General features: G+C 37.0%; 1 protein-coding gene across 1 annotated transcript in view; it reads left to right on the top strand.

The window, feature by feature from the left end:
- The window catches only part of SLC6A20 (solute carrier family 6 member 20), a 206,537-nt gene extending 183,371 nt beyond the window's left edge, over positions 1–23,166 (top strand). Inside the window, exons 10-11 of the mRNA XM_053715789.1 lie at positions 20,749–20,914; positions 23,014–23,166. Of these exons, the coding sequence (XP_053571764.1) occupies positions 20,749–20,914; positions 23,014–23,166 (319 nt within the window). The remainder of the gene's footprint in view (positions 1–20,748; positions 20,915–23,013) is intronic.
- The last annotated feature ends 930 nt before the right edge of the window (positions 23,167–24,096 follow it).

Raw genomic sequence — 24,096 nt, 5'->3', positions numbered from 1 at the left:
CTACCTATTAACCCCTAAACAGAGGCACTCCCGCATCGCAAACACTAAAATAAAATTATTAACCCCTAATCTGCCACTCCAGACATCGCCGCCACTAGAATAAACATATTAACCCCTAAACCGGCACACTCCCGCATCGCAAACACTAGTTAAATATTATTAACCCCTAATCTACTGTCCCTAACATCGCTGCAACCTACATTACAGTTATTAACCCCTGATCTGCTGCACCCAACATCGCCGCCACTATAACTAAATTTATTAACCCCTAAACCTAATTCTAACCCTAACCCTAACACCCCCTAACTTAAATATAATTAAAATAAATCTAAATAAAACTTACTATCATTATCTAAATAATTCCTATTTAAAACTAAATACTTACCTGTAAAATAAATCCTAAGCTAGCTACAATATAACTAATAGTTGTATTGTAGCTAGCTTAGGGTTTATTTTTATTTTACAGGCAGGTAGAATAGTTACTAAATAGTTATTAACTACTTACTAACTACCTAGCTAAAATAAATACAAATTTACCTGTAAAATAAAACCTAACCTGAGTTACACTAAAACCTAACCTTACACTACAATTAAATAAATTACCTAAATTAAATACAATTACCTAAATTACCAAAAAAAACAAAAACACTAAATTACACAAAAATAAAAAACTAATTACACCTAATCTAATAGCCCTATCAAAATAAAAAAGCCCCCCCCAAAATAAAAAAAACCCTAGCCTAAACTAAACTACCAATAGCCCTTAAAAGGGCCTTTTGCTGGGCATTGCCCCAAAGAAATCAGCTCTTTTACCTGTAAAAAAAAATACAAACAACCCCCCCAACAGTAAAACCCACAACCCACACAACTAACCCCCCAAATAAAAAGCTAACTAAAAAACTAAGCTGCCCATTGGATGGGCATTGCCCTTAAAAGGGCATTTAGCTATATTGCTGCCCAAACCCTAACGTAGAAATAAAACCCACCCAATAAACCCTTAAAATAACCTAACACTAACCCCCAAAGATCCACTTACAGTTTTGAAGAGCCGACATCCATCCTTATCGAAGCCGGGAGAAGTCCTCAACGAAGCGGCAAGAAGTCCTCAACGAAGCCAGGAGAAGTCTTCATCCAAGCCGACAGAAGTGGTCCTCGAGATGGGCAGAAGTCTTCATCCAGACGGCATCTTCTATCTTCATACATCCGGCGAGGAGCGAGTTCATCTTCAAGACATCCGGCATCTTCAAGACATCTTCAAGACATCTTCCCGAATGAATGTTCCTTTAAGTGATGTCATCCAAGATGGCGTCCCTTTAATTCCGATTGGCTGATAGAATTCTATCAGCCAATCAGAATTAAAGGTGAAAAATTCCTATTGGCTGATGCAATCAGCCAATAGGATTGAGCTTCAATCCTATTGGCTGATCCAATCAGCCAATAGGATTGAGCTTGCATTCTATTGGCTGTTCCAATCAGTCAATAGAATGCGAGCTCAATCCTATTGGCTCATCAGCCAATAGGATTTTTTCACTTTTAATTCCGATTGGCTGATAGAATTCTATCAGCCAATCGGAATTAAAGGGACGCCATCTTGGATGACGTCACTTAAAGGAACATTCATTTGGGAAGAAGACTTCGTTTGAAGAGGATGCTCCGTGCCGGATGTCTTGAAGATGGACCCGCTCCGCTCCGGATGGATGAAGATAGAAGATGCCGTCTGGATGAAGAATTCTTCCCGTCTGGAGGACCACTTCTGCCGGCTTGGATGAAGACTTCTCCCGGCTTTGTTGAGGACTTCTTGCTGCTTCGATGAGGACTTCTCCCGGCTTCGTTTAGGATGGATGTCCAGTCTTCAAAACTGTAAGTGGATCTTCAGGGGTTAGTGTTAGGTTTTTTAAAGGGTTTATTGGGTGGGTGTTATTTTTAGATTGGGGGTTTGGGCAGCAATAGAGCTAAATGCCCTTTTAAGGGCAATGCCCATCCAAATACCTTTTTCAGGGCAATGGGGAGCTTAGGTTTTTTTAGTTAGGTTTTTATTTGGGGGGTTGGTTGTGTGGGTGGTGGGTTTTACTGTTGTAGGGGTTGTTTGTATTTTTTTTACTTGTAAAAGAGCTGATTTCTTTGGGGCAATGCCCCGCAAAAGGCCCTTTAAAGGGCTATTGGTAGTTTAGTTTAGGCTAGGGTTTTTTTTTTATTTTGGGGGGGGCTTTCTTTATTTTGATAGGGCTATTAGATTAGGTGTAATTAGTTTAAATATCTGATAGTTTGTTTTTTATTTTGTGCAATTTAGTGGTTTTTTTTGTAATTTAGGTAATTGTATTTAATTAATGTAATTGATTTAATTGTAGTGTAAGGTTAGGTGTTAGTGTAACACACGTTAGGTTTTATTTTAAAGGTAAATTTGTTTTTATTTTAGCTAGGTAGTTAGTAAATAGTTAATAACTATTTAGTAACTATTCTACCTAGTTAAAATAAATACAAACTTGCCTGTAAAATAAAAATAAAACGTAAGCTAGCTTCAATGTAACTATTAGTTATATTGTAGCTAGCTTAGGGTTTATTTTATAGGTAAGTATTTAGTTTTAAATAGGAATTATTTAGTTAATGATAGGAATTTTTATTTAGATTTCTTTTAATTATATTTAAGTTAGGGGGTGTTAGGGTTAGGGTTAGACTTATGTTTAGAGGTTAATAACTTTATGTTGGGGGTGGCAGATTAGGGGTTAATAACTGTAATGTAGGTTACGGCGATGTTAGGGACAGCAGATTAGGGGTTAATAATATTTAACTAGTGTTTGCGAGGCGGGAGTGCGCCGTTTTAGGGGTTAATATGTTTATTCTAGAGGCAGCGATGTCGGGAGCTGCAGATTAGGGGTTAATAATATTTAACTAGTGTTTGTGATGCGGGAGTGCGGCGGTTTAGGGGTTAATATGTTTAGTATAGTGTCGGAAGCGGCAGATTAGGGGTTAATAATTTTATTTTAGTGTTTGCAATGCGGGAGGGTCTTGGTTTAGGGGTTAATAGGTAGTTTATGGGTGTTAGTGTACTTTTAGCACTTTAGTTATGAGTTTTATACTACAGCTTTGTAGCACAAAACCCATAACTACTGACTTATATGATTGATTGATTAATATTTAATTGTGCTTTGGGTTATTATTCTGCAATCCATAATCCATTTATTTTTAAACATTCCCCTGTGTGCTTTTCCTGCACATGGTGGGATAGATTGACATAAATGGATTAAAATATAAATAAAGTTATGCCTGTATATGCATGTAATATACATTCTTATACTGATTTGTTGCACTACATACAACGGGCCAGTGACGTGCGGTGAGGTCAGAGACTGGTGAGGCATTGGCTAGGATACTCCAGAGAAACACACACATTATATATATAGTGTGTATATATATATATATATATATATATATATATATATATATATATATATATATATATATATATATATATATATATATATATACAAAAAGACAAGAATTATCAGAGGGAACGCAATTGCTGTTTGTGAGCTATTATGTAAAGTTCCAAGCTGACAGTGACTCTCCTAGTTCTGTCAGTATAATAGTTATGATGGTGCAGACCCTTAAAAAATATTTTTTGTGGTTTAAGAAAGAGAGAAATGGCTAGGAGTGTAATCCTAGTTAAATAAAGACAGGGATTTCAGCACTCTTTTAAGAAAATAAAGCTCATAAGACCAAAATACGTTTTTGAACAGTGAATTTTTTAATCCAATTGTGAACAGGAAAATCCTCCAACTGCATGCACACTACTCCCCAGATGGGAAAGATACAACACACTGTATAACATTCATTATAGGGAGTTAAAAAGAAAACAAAATCTACTTCTATACATACTAGAGTTAGTATTTGAAACCTGACTGGTCAGGGGTGCACATTTTGTACAGAAAAAAGACAGCCAACGCTAAATGAATTTGATGTATGATACCTTTATATAACCTCTACACCCTGCTGCACACAGAACCCCTTGTGAAGAGGTACATCCTGGGCAGGTATAGAAAAGTGGGATCTAAGAGGTCAACTAGGGGTATCATAGACAGAAGCAAGTCACAACTTATTGTCACAGTTACAATATGGTATACAATGAATAGCGTATTATGGTATATAATCAAGAAATATAAAGCCTTAATTTTAGACTCACTACACCCAACTGCTCTCAGTACTCCAACCAAGGAGAGTATAATACCGGGCAGTACATAAAATGGTAATTGTTACCAGGATCTAAGTGGTCTCTAAGTTAGGCTTTCTTGAATTAAACAATATGCATGTAGAGCGACATGTTTAGGCAATGATAACAGACAGTATGTGCCCTTATTGTGCTACTTTGTTAGCTCTTCATGCAAAGCTTGCAGTAGGAAAGAGTAAGCAAAGGTAGAGGGTTATAGCATAAAGCACAGTGGATGATATTTCCTCAATATTGCTGAGATCCTGAAAATGCTGACAAGTGAGGCTGCATGCAAAGAGAATTGTAGCAAGCAAAAAGAAAAGCAGTTCACAATGTTGTTACTATGAGGTCAGCGTAGCGTATAGGTAACAGTGTTGCTATCCTCGGCAACTATTATAACAGTACCCAGAGCTTTCTTTGTAAATATATTCCTCACGAATCAATTAAACATGCAAGTTTTCACAAGTAAATGGCAATTGTATCCATAGTTGTATGTGACCGTGATACAGTCCATATTAGTGAACCTTTATGTAACATATACGACCTTGCTAGTTCATTCAGACGTATCGCTGTGGCAAGGTACGTCCTTGTTACTTCTCTGATCCTCAGGTTACACTTGTTGCGCTTCTGTGTTTCACCGCAGGTACCATCAACCATGCGGTTTGGAGGCTGTGTTAGTAGCGTGCACCACGTAGGCCGGTCGGCTTAGCCAATGCCGACGCGCGTTTCACCCGCAGGGCTGATAGACAGACCGGGCTTCGTCAGGGCGGTATATTGAAAGGACTCCCTAGTCCTTCTTTATAGCATTTTGTGATAGCGCCCCTGCTGGAGGTGAAAGTATATTGCATACCTATACATAGAATATTCTAATTGAACATAAACAAAAAAATAAATCATTTTGCAGATGTACTGCACTTTAAAAACAAAGGATAACTCTAGATAGATATTCCTATAACTGAATAGCTTGTCTTGATACACATAAGGTTTTTCTCACATCTATCATTATTATGTCGTTTTTATTTTAGAAAAATACAAATCATATATATTAATGTCCAGAAAAAGTGTTTTTGAAAAGGGGCTTTCATGAAGTTTTTCTGTCCTATAGAAAACAGGCCATGTCAAGTTTGTCATTTAAACCATCCGGCAGTTGAGTCCCCAACTCAAAGATCCACCTGCATTCTTTCTGCAGGAGGACCTTGTCGTTGTCGCCCCCTCTGCCATTGGTAATTCCTCTATCTATACAAATGAATTTTAGAGAGTCAGGATTACAATCGTGTACCAGTTCATAATGTTTTGCAACATTACTCTTCTGGTTTTTGTTTTTTACATCATCTCGATGTTCTGTGATTCGGTCTTTTATGGCTCTCCTCGTTTTTCCCACATAGAAACGTGGGCAGCTGCAGGAGAGTAGGTAGATTACTCCTTCTGTGTTACAATTAGTAAAGTGTTTTAACTTGTATCTTTTCCCTGTGTGGGTGCCAAAATCTTTTGTTTTGACCATAAATTTACATGCCACGCATCGACCACAAGGGTGGTTACCAGATGACCTATGTCTTGTCAGCCAATTTGTCTGTTTTTGTTCAGACCTGTATTGGCTTCTTACCAGCTTGTCCTTCAGGTTGCAAGCTCGTCTAGCTGTGATGTTTGGATAATTCCCAACTTCTTTTGATACTCCCACATCACTTACAAGAATTTTCCAATTCTTGGCCAGAATCTCCTTTAAGGCATTCCAATGACAGTTGTAGTCTGTGACCAGCCTTATTTTTGAATCTATTGTTTTTTCTTTTTGTACAAGAAGTGTATTTCTGTTTGTATGTGCAGCATTGCTAAATGCCTTTTTTACATTTCGCTTGGAATATCCTCTGTCCAAGAACCTTTTTTGCATCTCTGCGCCATGCTTCAGGAATCTTTCTTTTGTCGAGCAATTTCTACGAAGTCGTAGAAATTGCCCTTTCGGTATACCTCGTATCAAGTGTGTTGGGTGGTGACTCGAAGCTAGGAGGAGGCTGTTAGTAGCAGTACTCTTCCGAAAGTTTTCAGTCACTATCATTCCTTGTTCAATTTTTACATTGACATCTAGAAACGATATTTCCTCCTTACTATATTGCAGGGTTAGAGAAATGTTGCTGTCATTTATGTTGAGGGTACGAACAAATTCTTTAAGAGTGTTCTCTGATCCCTCCCAAATTAAAAAGACATCATCTACATATCTTATCCACATGTGGATGTTTTCTTCAAAAAGGGGGCTTTGGAACACTTCATCCATTTCCCACTTTCCGAGATGTAGGCAAGCATATGTTGGGGCACATGTGGCACCCATTGCAGTGCCTCATTTTTGCTTGTATATTTTATTATCAAACATGAATATGTTGTTACTGAGCACAAATGTTAGTAATTCCACCACAAAGTCTGTGTGGTTTTGGACATTTGTGCCTCTTGTCATGAGATAGTGTTTGCACGCTTCTATTCCCACTTCATGTGGGATGGATGAGTATAAACCCTCAACATCTAGACATACCAACCATGCTTCCTGAGGGACTGATAGTCCATCTACTTTCCTGAGGAAGTCTGCAGTATCCAGGATGAAGGAAGGCATGGTATTTAAGAATGGTCTCAAAAAGTGGTCAATATAATTCCCCAGATTTTCTGTAAGGCTGCCTATTCCTGCGATTATTGGGCGGCCTGGAGGATTATTGGAGTTTTTGTGTATCTTGGGGATACAGTAAAAGACCGGCATCACAGGGTGCTCAGGGTATAGATATTTGAATTCTGTTGCAGTGATAATTTTCCTCTCTTTTGCCTTCTTTAGAATATTAAAGAGGGAAAACTGCAGAGAAGAGGTAGGATTGAAGGTTAGACTTTGGTATTGGCTTTTATCTAGGAGTTGGCGCTTTGCCTCAAGGACATACATATTTTCGTCCCATAGGACTAAATTACCGCCCTTGTCCGCCTGTTTTATGATCAGTCCTTTAGCACTCATCAATTCTCCAAGGGCTTTTCTTTCTGACTTGCTTAAATTATCATTTACTAGTCCAGTGAAGGAAAGGCCAGCCACTTCTCTCTCTACCTGCTTTACAAAGATGTTCACAGCAGGTACCATCGATAGTTGTGGCATGTATTTAGATTTAGCTTTAAAGTTAGTTTTGATCGTTTTACATCCACTGGGATCAATGGCTTGTGAGGGATCATATTGACTCCCTTCATTTTCAGCCAGCAAAGCTTGAAGATCTACAATTGAGGCACTATCTTCCGTGGTAAGAGATACATCTTCCACTAGATGTCTACTCTTTCCTTTCATTATTTGAGACAGGACTACCCGTCTAGCAAACAGATGAAGATCTTTGATGAAATTAAATTTGTCAAGGGTATTTGTAGGGCAAAACGATAAGCCTTTTTTAAGAACTTCAACATGAGATATGCCAAGTTTAAAAGTAGATAAATTGATAATTTGCAAGTCATTTTCTGGTTGGTTTAGAATCCCCTGCGACTGCGAAATCGTCGGGGTCTGCCCTGGGAATAATTCCTCTGGGTTTGATCGTAGCCCTGTTGGCGACGTTGCCTGGAGGGGTACCGTCTCTCTTCTGAATTTGAACTTGTCCCCCCTCTTCCTTCTCTTCCTGCCGCCTCTCCTCCTTCCCCTAAAAAAGAATTCTTATTTTCAAGGGTGACTCTGGAATGATCTACTTCCACGTCAGAGCTATCTGTACCCGAGTCATAAGCTCCTTTCGCTGATTGATAACTATAAACTTTGTTGTTTTTGTAGTCATCGTTGTCTCTGGAAAATTTTCTTCCTTTTCTTAGTTTTATGTCGGTTTGTAATCTTGCTATCTGTTCTTTTATTTCATCATTTAATTTGGCAAAATTTGAATTTGTTTCAAACATATTAACTACTTTTAGAGACTCTTCAGCTTGATTTATAGTTTTTTCTAGTCTTTCTTTATTTCGTTTCACCATTTTATTCATGAGGATGATGGAACAGTCTGAAAGACTGGTATTCCAATCCTCCATAAACTCCTCCCCACCTTCATCTTCTCTCAAATTTGTCCCAGGGTCTAGCCTAAGGCGTAGACCTCTGGGTATGATCTTTGTTTTTATATAGTTCTCAAGACTAGATGTCTCAGCTCTGAGTTTTACTTGTTTGACCAGTAATTTCTTATAGTTTTTAAAAGCACCATAGATATTTACTGGTGTGTTGTTTTTATCCTGACTCTCTTCTAGGTTTGATATAGATAGAGATGCTGTAAGTTCAGATGTATCTTTCCCATCTGGGGAGTAGTGTGCATGCAGTTGGAGGATTTCCCTGTTCACAATTGGATTAAAAAATTCACTGTTCAAAAACGTATTTTGGTCTTATGAGCTTTATTTTCTTAAAAGAGTGCTGAAATCCCTGTCTTTATTTAACTAGGATTACACTCCTAGCCATTTCTCTCTTTCTTAAACCACAAAAAAAAATAATATATATATATATATATATATACACACACACACATATACACAAACATACAGTCAAGCCTAGACTACTTGTGGAGCACAAAAACAAAATCAACCAGTATTGAGTGCTTTACCTCTTGTGTAAAATCTATGCCATTTACAGATTATGGGCCCGATCACCCTACGCCACATATATGAATAAATAGCATCTCAGGTCAGATGTGTGGCAGGTGGAGAGGTAAAAGAAAATATCCTTGTGATATTTCTTCCCTACCACAGAAGATATGTTTCACACACAAGCAAGTTACTATAAATGTATAGGGATTGTCTGGGGCCTGGGCTCAAATTTATTGGGAATGTTCTTAATATTCCAGCTTTAATTCACCAACCCACATTCAAGTTGGGCCATTCAGTAGAAGGAAGGAAAATTGTATGCAACCCTCTGTGTCTCTTTTCCCAGTGTTAAAACTATAAATCTAAAAAAATTTCACAGTCAGTTGTAGAAGATGCAACCAAAGTAAAGTTTTTGAAGCTAGAAAAAATCCCAAAGGCCATTTGGGAATCATGGTATCATAAATTTTGGTAATAATTTAATGTAATCAATGTTATAGTAACATAATTTTGATCCTAATAATTGTGCTGCTTCTATCAGTAACAAATAGCAAAATTGTTCTGTACATTTCCTTGTATATTTAGCTCAGCCTCAGTCTTTCCTTTCTAAGCCTTTTTCACAAGCTACGCACAAGACAAGATGCTCCATCATGGGTTATACAGTTAAACAAAGGGGCAGGCAGGGGTGTCACTGTCAAAGGGCTTCAGACTCAGAGTTTAACTTCAGACTCTCATATGCGGATGCGTGAAGGGTATTACAATTACTACTATGGTCTTTCTCTTCTGAATTGTGTCTGTTTTTATTTATTGCAGGTAAAGGAAAAGTTTTGTCACAAAACTCCTCCTTTACCTACAATAAATAAAAACAGACACAATTCAAAAGAGAAAGAATATAGTAGTGATTATACCCGGGCCGTCACGCATCCGATTATGAGATGGATGGATCACACTCAGATCCAGAGGCAGACTGTAACCAACCAGGGCCCCCAGGCAAAAGTATGGCAGGGCCCCCCACCTCCTCTATGCTCCACTACCTACCTTCTCTGCCCCTCCTCTACCCTATTGCCACCTCCTACACTAAAAATATGAATAAGAAATGTATTTTTGTAGAAAAGCTATGTACACAGGAGACAATAGCACTGATTAATATCCCAGTGGGGTGTAAAAGAGAGACAAAGATTTTTGTATATAAAATAGCTGGTTGTGCTAAGCCATAAAGAGAATTTTAATACTAACCATGTTTAGACTTGGGCAACAGTAACAAGTCTGCTTTACCTGTAGGTTCAGTCTATTTGTATGGGCTGAACCTTATATGCTCTTTATGACTTAGCACAACCAGCTATTTTAAATACAAAAATATTTGTCTCTCTTTTACACCCCACTGGGATATTAATCACTGCTATTGTCTCCTGTGTGCATAGCTTTTCTACAAAAATACATTTGTTGTTCATATTTTCAGTGTAGGTGGTGGTTTCTAAAGGAAAATTCAGCTATTTCAGTTAACAAAATAAAAATAAATCAGTTATTTTCAAACAACTAAATACACTTGCAGGTAAAGCATAGTTCGATGTCCCTTTAAAGTGGACTAGAAGGCAGACCCGCTGTGTTATTGATTAATCTGCATATTGTTTAGGACTATAATTCCCAATATATGTGCTTTGTTTTCTTAAACAACATTATGTGTGTCTCTTGTGTTCCCGCTCCAGCATATAACAAGCCTTCTCCTACAGGCTCCACAAGAGTGATGTCACTCTGACTGTGAGAAGAAACCTGATTGGCTGAGGGCTCCAGAGGCTGCTTGAACAGCAGCTTCCTTCGGGAGCGTATGGACTGCGATTAGCTTAAGCAGCACCACTTGGTGGCGCTTTCTCTCGCGGCCGATACCCTTAATTTGCAAGATATCCATGTTGCGCATTGGGAGGGCAGCTGAAGGGCGCAATATGGATGGGGATGGAATGTCAATGTATTGCTTCAAGTAGTCAGGCAGCCTTCTTCTTCTATATGTGGGGGGGTAACTTTGAGTACAAAAAAAAATTAAATAAAAACTTACATTTTTTTTAATTTTTTAAAATTAAACACGATTAAAAAAACTGTAATTACACACATAGGACAGGGGAGGTGCTGCCTCACCTCCCTCCTATGACAGCACATCACTGCAACGGGCTCAATGTCTAAGTATCATAAGCTGCTTTTGAGCACTTGGGGGTCAGGCATGCACATGCACTTGCCCCTACTGGAAGATGAAGTATTGAAATCACACTGGACGTGTTCGCTCAGGGTGGCTGACAGACCCTTCTCTTACATAACCAATTGCTTAAGTGAGTGCGTAACGATACAGGGTCTTCTGCCCATTTGATGTGAAGCCTGGCGCACAGGTTCTCTAATTGAGAACCTTGCCTGTACCAATCTTAGTACATGGCACCTTACATGTAAAATTGTGATGCTTAAATTAGCTCCACAATAACTACCTTTCTTACAAAAAGATTATTCTCAGGTTAATGGTATACCAACTAGGGGCCAGATTACAAGTGGAGCAGTATTTAAGACTCCCACTTGAGCGTTAACTCCGCTAGAAGTAAGCTTTTTGCATGCGTTGGGTAGTGCTTGTATTACAAGTTGAAAGTAAACTGTTCTCGCTCACACCCTAGACTGACACACGTAAAAAAAGCTGAACTTAAAATATTGTGTGGGTGTTCACATGATCCCCCATATAAGTCAATGGAGCAAAAAAAAGTGGAAAAACACCCTACTCGCGTGCAAACCCGATTGCATATTCTCAAGTGCGCTAACCCGACATGAAAATATGAATAGTTCACATTTCAATGTTATTCACATAGCAGAATATGTTTTATTTATTCATAAATACATATTTCTACATATTTCTGTTGTTTTTTTTGGTACTGTATATATCTATACCTATATATATATATATATATATATATATATATATATATTGTATATATACATGATTATATATAGGTATAGATATATATATACAGTATTGTACAAAAGTCTTAGGCTACCATTAGATTTGTTGTTTTAGCAATGGTATAAAGACCATATATAATTATTTCTCAGTCTCTTTATTAGAATACAACCAGAAAATACAGGATATTTGTATGCAGTATTGAAAAACAAATCAGAAAAAAACAGCTTCTATAGGCTAAATTGGCAAGTATTTAGTGTGATCTCCCCTTTACACTTGAGCAATTGCAGGAACCTGGCCTTCGCAAACCTAAATGGAATTGAACCCTAATTAATGTCATTGATAACACCTGTATTTGTCCTACTATTTCATGTCAAAACGACTGTTTGTGCAAGACATGCTTGAGCATTACATACACATGTGGTATATGTTTAATTTATTGGACTTTGACAGACATAAAATCATACTTTTGCATCTCAAAGGGAAATCATCAAACAAGCTGGATAATCAAGATGTGGTATTCAAGCTGTTATAAAGAAATTTGAAGAATCAGGAGAGGTTAAGGACAAAAAAAAGGACTGGAAGGCAAAGAAAAATGTCAAAATCTGATGAGAAGTTTCTCAGAGTTTCTTCTTTGAGAGACTGGAAGAAGTCCAGCAAGGATCTAGCTCAGCATCTGGCAGCTTCACCGGGATGCCAAGTTGACCCTTCTAAAGTCCGAAGAAGCTTGATCAGGAATGGTCTTTATGGAAGGGTAGAAGCCAAGAATCCACTTTTTTATAAGGGGAACAGAATGAAAAGGCAAATATATACTAAAGCTCACAAAGATTGGAATTTGGAAATTTTTGTGTCCAATCATTGACAATATATGAGAAGAAGAGTTGAAGAGAGAGATGGAAGAATGAGTGCTTGTGGCCTACAGTGAAACATGGTGGAGGGTCTGTCCTGGTTTCGCGCTGCATTTCTGCCAGTGGTGTTGGCGATATTGTCCGAATTGATAGGATCATGAATGCTGAAAAGTACTGACAGGTGTGGACTCTATGGAGGCCAGTCCATGACTGTCTGTGTTTTATCAGCTGTTTTTCTCTAAAAATATTATTTCACTGAATTAGCAGTGTGTTTGGGATCATTATCATGCTGAAAAATAAAACCATTCCCAATAAGGTGCTTTCCAGAAGGAATGGCATGATTCTAAAAAAATCATATTTGGAGAGAAAAACAGCTGATAACACACTGACAGTTATGGACTGGGCTCCACAGAGTCCAGACCTGAATATTATAGAGTCAATATGGGATCACTTGAATGAAGAAATAAATAAAAGACAGCAGAAATGTAAAAAAGAACTATGTGAAGTGCTGAAAGAAGCCTGGTATAATATACTAGAAGTTACTTCAGAAAACTTCAGGACAGTCTCTCCAAAAGAGAGACTAAATACTGAATTTTGCCTGAAGAAGCCATTTTGTTCTGTAAATTTTGTTATTTTTTTTATATTTTGTGTACATATTTTCTGTATTTTCTGTTTGTATCTTAATAAAGAGACTAAAAAATACATATGGATGTCATTAAAACTTTGTAAAACAACAAATCTAATGGTGGCCTAAGACTTTTGCACAGTACTATATATGTGTATGTATATACAGTATATATATATATTATATAAATATATATGAATATATTTTAAAATACATAGAACATATTATGTTATGTGAATATTATACAGTAAATACACAGTTAAACACTTTATTAAATATGAATATTGCTTAAATATGCTTTTACATGTTTTCATCTACTTAACTGCACAAAGGGCTCTAATGCACTTTCTATATAATAATATATAGATATATAGATGTCTTATGTGTGTACATATGTATTTATGTGTTTATATGTGTATATATGTCATATAAATACATATGTACACACATATAAACATATATACAATTCTCCGCCCTTTGCCTGCCTCATATCTTTGAACCTTTATAACTTTTTCATGCTATATATATATTTGTTTTATATTTTTTATTAGTTGGTGTTATTATGAGTGTAACTGTACTTAATATATTTTTGATGTGTTATATGACACTTTTTTGTTTACTTTTAACTTGTAATACAAGCTATAAACCGTATGCACACAAGCAATAAACCGCTTTATATATATATATATATATATATATATACTTTGGAGCCCTTTCCAGTTAAATACCTTCAAACTTGAAATATCATTTCTAATTCATTTTAATATTTTAGTATGTGTTTTACTATGTATTTAATGTAAATATTTTACACTTAGAAGAAAATGTTCTTAGTATTTTATATCTATCTACATTACACTATCAATCTATCTATATCTATACCTGTATATATTCGTATAGATATATAGGTATAGATATATATGACCAGATTACGAGTTTTGCGTTATGAGCTGTGCGGTACTAACTTGCACCATATTGTCACCGCTCACTTACCTACAGAGCTGGTATTACAGGTTTTTATAAACCCGGCGTTAAAAGACAAGAAGTGAGCGTAGAGCAAAATTGTGCTCCATACCGCACTCCAATACCAGCGCTGCTTAAAGGATTACTTTCTGTTATAATTTTTAAGTTAAACAACTAACATATTAAAGTTAATAAACATTAATTAAAACCTACTGACCTATATTTTCTCCAAAACGAAGTTTCATAACGTTCTAAAAGTTATATCTTTTATTCATCGATGATGTCACGTTATCCTGCCCACTATTTTCAGCACTGAGTGTTCAAAATACTTAAACCAATAACTTTGTGTTTAAAGCGCCATTTTGAAACCTAGGTATTGTAAACGGATTGGTACAGAGCAAAGGATACCCACGGAGTGGGTTTGGAAAACAATTAAATTTGCAGACAAGATTTCTGATATACGGTAGAGATATGTTAATGAAATGCTATTGATAAAAAGCGTATTTGGGGTAGTTAGTTAGTAACAGGCATAGAAAATATTTACTTACAGTGGCCCTTTAAGTCAGCGGTGAACTGGTTTTACGTGCTCGTGCACGATTTCCCCATAGACATCAATGGGGATAGCCGGCTGAGAAAAAGTCTAACACCTGCAAAAAAGCAGGTAAAGCTCAGTTACGCAGCCCCATTGATTCCTATAGGGAAACTAAATTTATGTTTACACCTAACACCCTCACATGAACCCCGAGTCTAAACACCCCTAATCTTACACTTATTAACCCCTAATCTGCCACTCCGGACATCGCCGACACCTACATTATACTTATTAATAAAAAACAAATTAAAAGATCTTTAAACTAATAACACCTAATCTAATAGCCCTATCAAAATAAAAAAGCCCCATTGTTTGTATTTTTTTTTACAGGTAAAAGAGCTGATTTCTTTAGGCCAATCGGAATTAAGGTTGAAAAAATCCTATTGGCTGATGCAATCATCCTATAGGATTGAGCTTGCATTCTATTGGCTGTTCCAATCAGCCAATAGAATGCAAGCTCAATCCTATTGGCTGATTGGATCAGCCAATAGGATTCAAGTTCAACCTTAATAGAATTCTATCAGCCAATCGGAATCTAAGGGACGCCATCTTGGATGATGTCACTTAAAGAAACATTAATTCCAGAAGAAGCCGTCGATTGAAGAGGATGCTTCGCTCTGGATGTCTTGAAGATGGAGCTGCTCTGCGTTGGAAGGATGAAGATAGAAGATGCCGTCTGGGTGAAGACTTCTGCTCGTCTGGAGGACCACTTCTTTCAGCTTTGTTGAGGACATCTTGCCGCTTGGATAAAGACTTCTCCCGGTAAGTGGATCTTCAGGGTTAGTGTTAGGATTTTTTAAGGGTGTATTGGGTGGGTTTTATTTTTAGGTTAGGGCTTTAGGCTGCAATAAAGCTAAATGCCATTTTAAGGGCAATGCCCATCCAAATGCCCTTTTCAGGGCAATGGGGAGCTTAGGTTTTTTTAGTTAGGGTTTTATTTGGGGGGTTGGTTGTTTGGGTGGTGGGTTTTACTGTTGGGGAGGTTGTTTGTATTTTTTTTTTACAGGTAAAAGAGCTGATTTCTTTGGGGCAATGCCCCACAAAAGGCCCCTTGGTAGTTGAGTTTAGGCTAGGGTTTTTTTATTTTGGGTGGACTTTTTTTATTTTGATAGGGCTATTAGATTAGGTGTAATTAGTTTAAAGATCTTGTAATTTGTTTTTTATTTTCTGTAATTTAGTGTTTGTTTTTGTAATTTAGCTAATTGTTTTGAATTTAGGTAATTGTATTTAATTTAGGGAATTTATTTAATTGTAGGGTTAGGTTAAGTGTTAGTGTAAGACAGGTTAGGTTTTATTTTACAGGTCAATTTGTGTTTATTTTAGCTAGGTAGTTATTAAATAGTACATAACTATTTAGTAACTATTCTACCTAGTTAAAATAAATACAAACTTGCCTGTAAAATAAAAATAAAACCTAAGGTAGCTACAATGTAACTATTAGTTATATTGTAGCTAGCTTAGTGTTTATTTTATAGGTATTTAGTTTTAAATAGGAATTATTTAGGTAATGATAGTAATTTTTATTTATATTTATTTTAATTATATTTAAGTTAGGGGGTGTTAGGGTTAGACAGATTTAGGGGTTAATAAATTTAATATAGTGGCAGCGACGTTGGGGGTGGCAGATTAGGGGTTAATAAATGTAGGTAGGTGGCGGCGATGTTAGGAACAGCAGATTAGGGGTTAATAATATTTAACTAATGTTTGCGAGGCGGGAGTGCGTCGGTTTAGGGGTTTAAAATTTAATTTTAGTGTTTGCGATGCGGGAGGGCCTCGGTTTAGGGGTTAATAGGTAGTTTATGGGTGTTAGTGTACTTTTTAGCACTTTAGTTATGAGTTTTATGCTACAGCGGTATGAATCTTGACGGGATAGGGTGTACCCCTCACTTTTTGGCCTCCCAGGACAAGGTCATAATACAGGCCCTATGGAAGTCCCATAGAAAAAAGACTATACGCAATTTGCGTAAGTTGATTTGCGGTAAGGCCAAAAAAGTGTGCGGTGCCCCTGAATCTGCAAGACTCGTAATAGCAGTGGTAGTGAAAAAGCAGCGTTATGAGCCTTAACACTGCTTTTTTACTCATAACGCAAGACTCGTAATCTAGCCGATATATTTTACAAAAAAAATTATCATATATATATATATATATATATATATATATATATAAAAATATATATTTAAAAATAAAAAGGGGGGGTGTGGGGGGCAGCCATGACTGGATGCTAAAATAGAAGCTCCAATTGTTTAAAGATAATCCGCCGATTATCTAAGAAACTGCAAAGAATCCAAATATCTATCATATAGATCCTATATTGTGAAACAGGGCTGTATCAATAGATACTAATTTTGAGGAGTTCGCATTATCTGAAGCCTTACCCCGGACTGGCAGCTAGGAGAGGCGGCGGCCTTACAACATCTACCCTAACTCCTCCCCCCCCGGGCTAACCGGGTTAAGCAGGTCTACTTAACTGCCGTTACCAATTCTAGATGGCAGAAATTACCAAAATATGAATAAGAGTCATTATAACACAATTCAAGACCTTTTGGTCACCCTGGCTCAACAAATAGACAGTAACTTTACCCATCTGTTATCTCTGGTTAAACCCCAAACTAAGGAGTGTGTGAACACGGAACTTAACATGACGGCTGTTGCAGAGTGAGACAAACTACGCTGCACTTCACAAACCTTCTCCTGCGTGACTGAGCCTGTTCAAAATAATCCGATACCTACGGAGTCAGCACATATGAAGCTGCAAGGAGCTAATCGCAACATAGAGTGCACTGAAACACCTAATCCCACAGCCATTCAGCTTTGGTTTGTGAGCAGAGCGGAGGTGAAACCATTTCAGGATCGGGCGGATGCGGCCGACCGCCCACAATACAAGATGGACCAACATTGGGCTCCGGAACTGACCTGCACTCGTGAAACCTCCCTAGTGAGTACCGGAGTTCTAATAAAGGTGACATCAAGTCCTCACACCCATCTCTGCTCCTTGTCGCAGGTGTATTTGGTACGGACGAGCATTCATAGCCAGTGGTATTATTTCCTCCATTGCTCCAACCACCTTCTTATTTATTGCAGCCCTGCATCTGCGGCCACTTGTCTTGGGATCGGGTAATACCGCAATTGCTCACACATATGACCCACACAAAAAGGACTATCTGAATAATGTGTACTCTACTTGTATTCCCCAATGATGACTCTCAGTCTGAAATATATACTTTGTGGGTACTCATAGACTTACATAATTGGTTTAGCAATGAGGATCCAATCTAGAGGAAGATTTAAATTTTCAGTCCCATCTCAAGCTGTTAGAACCATACTAGCCCACCACAGTCTAATTACATAGAACCTCTCTCTCTCCCCTCTCTTTTGCTCTCTCTCTCCCCCTCTCTTTTTAGCTCTCTCTCTCCCCCCTCTCTTTTGCGCTCTCTCTCTCCCCCTCTCTTTTGCGCTCTCTCTCTCCCCCTCTCTTTTGCGCTCTCTCTCTCCCCCTCTCTTTTGTGCTCTCTCTCTCCCCCTCTCTTTTGCGCTCTCTCTCTCCCCCTCTCTTTTGCACTCTCTCTCCCCTCTCTTTTGCGCTCTGTCTCTCCCCCATCTCTTTTGCGCTCTGTCTCTCCCCCATCTCTTTTGCGCTCTCTCTCTCCCCCATCTCTTTTGCGTTCTCTCCCCCCTCTCTTTTGCGCTCTCTCTCTCCCCTCTCTTTTGCGCTCTCTCTCTTCCCCTCTCTTTTGTGCTCTCTCCCCTCTCTTTTGCGCTCTCTCTCTCCCCTCTCTTTTGCGCTCTCTCTCTCTCCCCTCTCTTTTGCTCTCTCCCCCCTCTCTTTTGCGGTCTCTCCCCCCTCTCTTTTGTGCTCTCTCTCTCTCCCTCTCTTTTGTGCTCTCTCTCCCCCCTCTCTTTTGTGCTCTTCCCCCCTCTCTTTTGCACTCTCTTTCTCCCCCCTCTTTTGTGCTCTCTCTCCCCCCCCTCTCTTTTGCGCTCTCTCCCCCCTCTCTTTTGCGCTCTCTCCCCCCCTCTCTTTTGCGCTCTCTCTCCCCCTCTCTTTTGCGCTCTCTATCCCCCCTCTCTTTTACGCTCTCTCTCCCGCCCTCTCTTTTGCACTCTCTCCCCCCTCTCTTTTGTGCTCTCTCCCCCTCTCTTTTGCGCTCTTTCCCCCCTCTCTTTTGTGCTCTCTCCCCCATCTCTTTTGTGCTCTCTCTCTTCCCCCTCTCTCCCCCTCTCTTTTGCGCTCTCGCTCTCCCCCCTCTTTTGCGCTCTCTTATTCCCCCTTTCTTTTGCGCTCTCTCCTCCCCTCTCTTTTGCGCTCTCTTTTTTGCTCTCTATCTCTCCCCCCTCTCTCTCTCTCTATCTCTTCCCCCTTTCTCTCTCTCTCTCTCTCTCTCTCTCTCCCCCTCTCTCCCCCCTCCTCTCTCTCTCCCCCTCCTCTCTCTCTCCCCCTCCTCTCTCTCTCCCCTCCTCTCTCTCTCCCCCTCCTCTCTCTCTCTCCCCCTCCTCTCTCTATCCCCCTCCTCTCTCTTTCCCCTCCCCCTCTCTCTATCTCTCTCCCCTCTCTATCTCGCAGATCAGACGACAGCTAGGGACTCAAAGGCCAGGTGTGTTTGTCCTCGTGCTGTCTACTGGCGTGTTGAATTCTGTGCACAACCTCATTAAAAGAATATAAAAAAGAAAAAGAAAAAAAAAGAAAATTTTCTTCTATATGAAGAACATTGGAATGTAGAATATGCATAACTACTTTTGGGTTTAGTGCTGTAGGTCTTACACAGTGTTGGGTTAGCGTGCAAGCTTTAAGTGTTATTTTATTTTTGTAAAGCGCGCTCCATTAAAGTTTATGGGGAGAAGTTAAAGTTGTTTGCTATATCGGAAGTCTTGAAGTTAGCGCGCAACGGCTGCGTAAGTTCTAGTGCTAGTGATATGTGTAACTAGCGCTGTTGATTAGATCAGCTGCAGTTTCCTCTCGGGACCAGTAGTGCTCTGCGAGTCCCGAGCAGAACTTCTACCATGTGCTTAACCACATTGCTTTGTTTTTTGGTATCCTTTGTTGAAGAGGATGATAGGAGTGCACGTATCTATAGCAGTCTATGGCAGCATTATTTGTAACTATGTATAACATTGATATAAACAATGTTGCAAACACTGCTGTCATAAAATATAGGGAAAATATTAATAATTAATAATAATTAGTAAGCAAATAAAAAAATGATGAATTATTATAATGATTTATTACAATTTATACAAACCACTAAATTAATGATTTACTTTTATTGATAATATTTTTTAATATTTCTTATAAAATAAATACATAACGCACCCTGTTGGGTTTAGCGCACATGAAGAACTTACGCGCCAAAATAGGAATAACTCTGTTATTCATGTGTGCTAAACCCAACAGGTCAAGGTGAGAAGTATTTATTTCATATAAAATATTGAAAAAATATTATTCATTATTGATAATAATTAATGAACATATTAGAAAATGTAATTAAATATTATAATGATTTATTTACAAATTATAAGAACCTTCATAATAATTATTTATTTTATTAATACTATTTTTCAATATTTTATATGAAATAAATACATTAATATAACGCCTGTCGGTCTTAGCCAGAAAAATCGGATTTTCTTAGTTTTTTTTTCATGCACTGTTAATTAAATTGAGGATGACCAAAGCAGGGTTATTTGTTAAAACTCCATACTTTTTTCAAAACAGGACACAGTTAACCATACTGGATTGGGGTGATATTGAAACTGCCATTAGTTATGGCCAAGAGATTAGTGTTGTGCTCTATTATTAATACAACTAGAGGACACAATATAAAAAATTACCTGCATTTACTAGCTGGTTCGTTATTTGTACATTTATTTTACTGTGCCAGAATTTTTTTTTATAGTGGCTTCCTAATGGAAATTTGCTCAGTAACTGTCTCTTTGTTTATGATCACTAGTAAAATAATAACTGTAAAAAAAAAAAAAAAAAAAAAAATCAACACTTAATTCTTAGAAATGTATAAAATGTCCTATATTCATGGAATAAATGATAACATTTCACAGGTTTGAAAACGACATACAGATGATGATTGGACATAAGCCGAGCTGGTACTGGAAAATCATGTGGGCTTTTGCAAGTCCCTTGCTTATAATAAGTCTATTTATATTCTACATAACGGACTACATTATGGCAGGTACCCTACAATACAAAGCATGGGATGCCTCTAAGGTTAGTGTTATGCCTTTAAAATGTACAGCTTAATTTTATTATATTTTATGTGACCAAAAAAAAACCCAGAAGCATTAGAATGCTTACTGTCCTTTTAAATTACATTGATAAATACTTGGAAACAGGTAAATATATACAATGAAAAACTGTTTTCATTCTACAACTCCTTTGTCATCACAATTTAAATTCTAGTTTAAATCTCTGCCCTGGTACCTTAGAGGGACAAGTAGCATTTCTGCCTTTAGAAGTATATCATCATTGTACAAATGGCTGTCACATGATACAAAGGGAGGGGAAATTCGATAAACTATGAAATGTTCTAGAAATTATTCTACTGCTCATTGCAAGTTAAAAGTGCTACTGCATTGTCTTTTTATACAATGCAATACAATACAATGATTTAAAGGGACAGTCTAGGCCAAAATAAACTTTCATGATTCAGATAGAGCATGTAATTTTAAACAATTTTCCAATTTACTTTTATCACCAATTTTGCTTTGTTCTCTTGGTATTCTTAGTTGAAAGCTTAACCTAGGAGGTTCATATGCTAATTTCTCAGACCTTGAAGCCCACCTCTTTCAGATTGCATTTTAACAGTTTTTCACCACTAGAGGGTGTTAGTTTACGTATTTCATATAGATAACACTGTGCTCGTGCACGAGAAGTTATCTGGGAGCAGGCACTGATTGGCTAGACTGCAAGTCTGTCAAAAGAACTGAAAAGAGGGGCAGTTTGCAGAGGCTTAGATACAAGATAATCACAGAGGTTAAAAGTATATTATTATAACTGTGTTGGTTATGCAAAACTGGGAAATGGGTAATAAAGGGATTATCTATCTTTTAAAACAATAAAAATTCTGGTGTAGACTGTCCCTTTAATACCCACTCTGAATTTCAAATAAGTAGTAGATTTTTTTTTTGGACAAATTTATTTTTTTCTCTCCAGCATCCTGTATCATGTGACAGACAGCAACCAATTACAGACATACGTATACCCTGTAAGCTTGTGCAAAATGTGATTTATGGAAGTAAATGGGAAAGTGTCTTAAAACATCATGCTCTTTCTCAATCATATAACATTATTTTAACTTGAGTGTCCCTTTAAGTTTTCCAATGAGAAACACTGATGGAGGTCAATGTGTTTTTTGTTCATATTTGTCAGATGTTCTTTGTACAATACAATTATAAAAAAAAGTACAACACATGTTAAAGGGACATGAGACCCAGATTTTTTCTTTCATTTAGCATTCCAATTTACTTCTATTATCTAATTTGCATCATTGTCTAGGTATCAATAGTTGAAGAAATAGCAATGCACATGGCCTCTATGTGCATCCACCAATCAGCAGCTACTGAGTTTATTTAGATATGCTTTTCAACAAATGATATCAAGAGAATGAAACAAATTAGATAATAGAAGAATATATTTGCTTAAAGTTAAAGTTCCTTAAAATGGTATGCTCTAAATCATGAAAGAAAAAATGTTGGTTTCATGCCCATTTAAAGAGACATACATTAAATATTACATGAGTCACTGGCTGTACTACTAAACCATTTTTTATTTTTCTATATTTTTTAACAAAACAAACAAATGTAACTGGGAATTTAAAAAAATACACTAAAGTATGATATTATATATATATATATATATATATATATATATACTGTATATATATATATATATATATATATATATATATATATATATATATATATATATATAAAGATAATACAAATAATAAAGAGTAGAATAACTGTATACAATATTGATATTATACATTAAAGGGACACAAACCCCAAATTGTTTCTTTCATAATTCAGATAGAGCGTGCATTTAGCCACCAATCAGCAGGTGCTATCCAGGTGCAGAACCAAAAATGGGTCGACTCCTATACTTATATTCCTGCTTTTTCAAATAAAGATACCAAGAGAATGAAGAAAAATGTATTATAGGAGTAAATTAGAAAGTTGCTTAAAATTGCAAGGCTTTTGTGTCCCTTTAAATACATTTTTAGTTTCTAATATCTGCATTTTGCTAGACTCGATTTAGCTAATTATGCAACCTTAAAATCTTTTCTTTTTTTTATTTATTAATTTCAGGGTCATCTGGTAACTGAAGATTATCCAACATATGCTTTAGTTGTTATTGGACTCCTTGTAGGGTCATCTATTTCCTGCATTCCATTGGGCGCTTTGGTAACCTTTTTGCGTAACAGAGTTAGAAGAACCACAGATACGATAACACAGACTTAAAACTCAAGTATATATTTTTGTTAAGCCACTAGCAAAAGTAAAATTATAAATGCTCATACAAATAGGAAAATACTCCATATATTTTCATATTAAAATGCTGCTTGAATATTCTTTGTGTTTATCATATAAAATGACTTATTAACTCTCATAGAAACCAGTAGTACGTGTTTGCTACGTGAGAACCCATTTCTTCTTTGGATGAAGTGAATAGGGAAAATAAACACATATATCGTGTTTTTATAAAATGTGGTTTCATATACATAGATGGAGAATATATGTTGGCTAGATCAGATTATTGAGAGGAATAATTAAACAATATTATTATATTGGGTTCCTAGTGATATCATTTGCAGGTATTTTCTAGTCTAGCCACTGCCATTAAAAGGTCATTAAACACTTTGAGATGGTAATATAAAATGATAAATCATATATATATAAAAAACTCTGCAATATATTTTCATCATTTGTTTTGTCCCCTTTTCCTGTAATTCCATTTTGAAATTGTGAGCTTTTCAGAACACTGTTATATTCCACACAGCCATTGGCTGCACACTCTAGTGACCTATAAATAACTGTCCCTAATTGGCCATAACAGAGAAAGTAACTTAAGTTACAACGTGGCAACTCCCATTGTTTTATTGACACTAAAACTTTACACTTATTTTGTCAATATTTTGTCAATATTTAAACTGCTAATGAAACTTTAAAAAATACATCTACGTGTTATTCTCAGACTAATATTTTCTTTGGATGCATCATTCTATCTAGCATCTATTTAGAGTTTAATGTTCCTTTAACTTTGTAAAAGGCATTCTGGAGTGTAAACATTTCCTACAATATTTTTTATATGGTTCCCTAAAAATTACCCTAGCATTATGCCTTTCTCATTATACATTTTAAGTTAAAAAATACCCATTTGGGATCCTAAAA

This window comes from Bombina bombina, chromosome 5 (genome assembly GCF_027579735.1).
Source record: "Bombina bombina isolate aBomBom1 chromosome 5, aBomBom1.pri, whole genome shotgun sequence".
Lineage (NCBI taxonomy): Eukaryota > Metazoa > Chordata > Amphibia > Anura > Bombinatoridae > Bombina > Bombina bombina.
The sequence above is the reverse complement of the archived record's forward strand: the minus strand, read 5'-3'. Positions and strand labels throughout refer to the sequence as shown.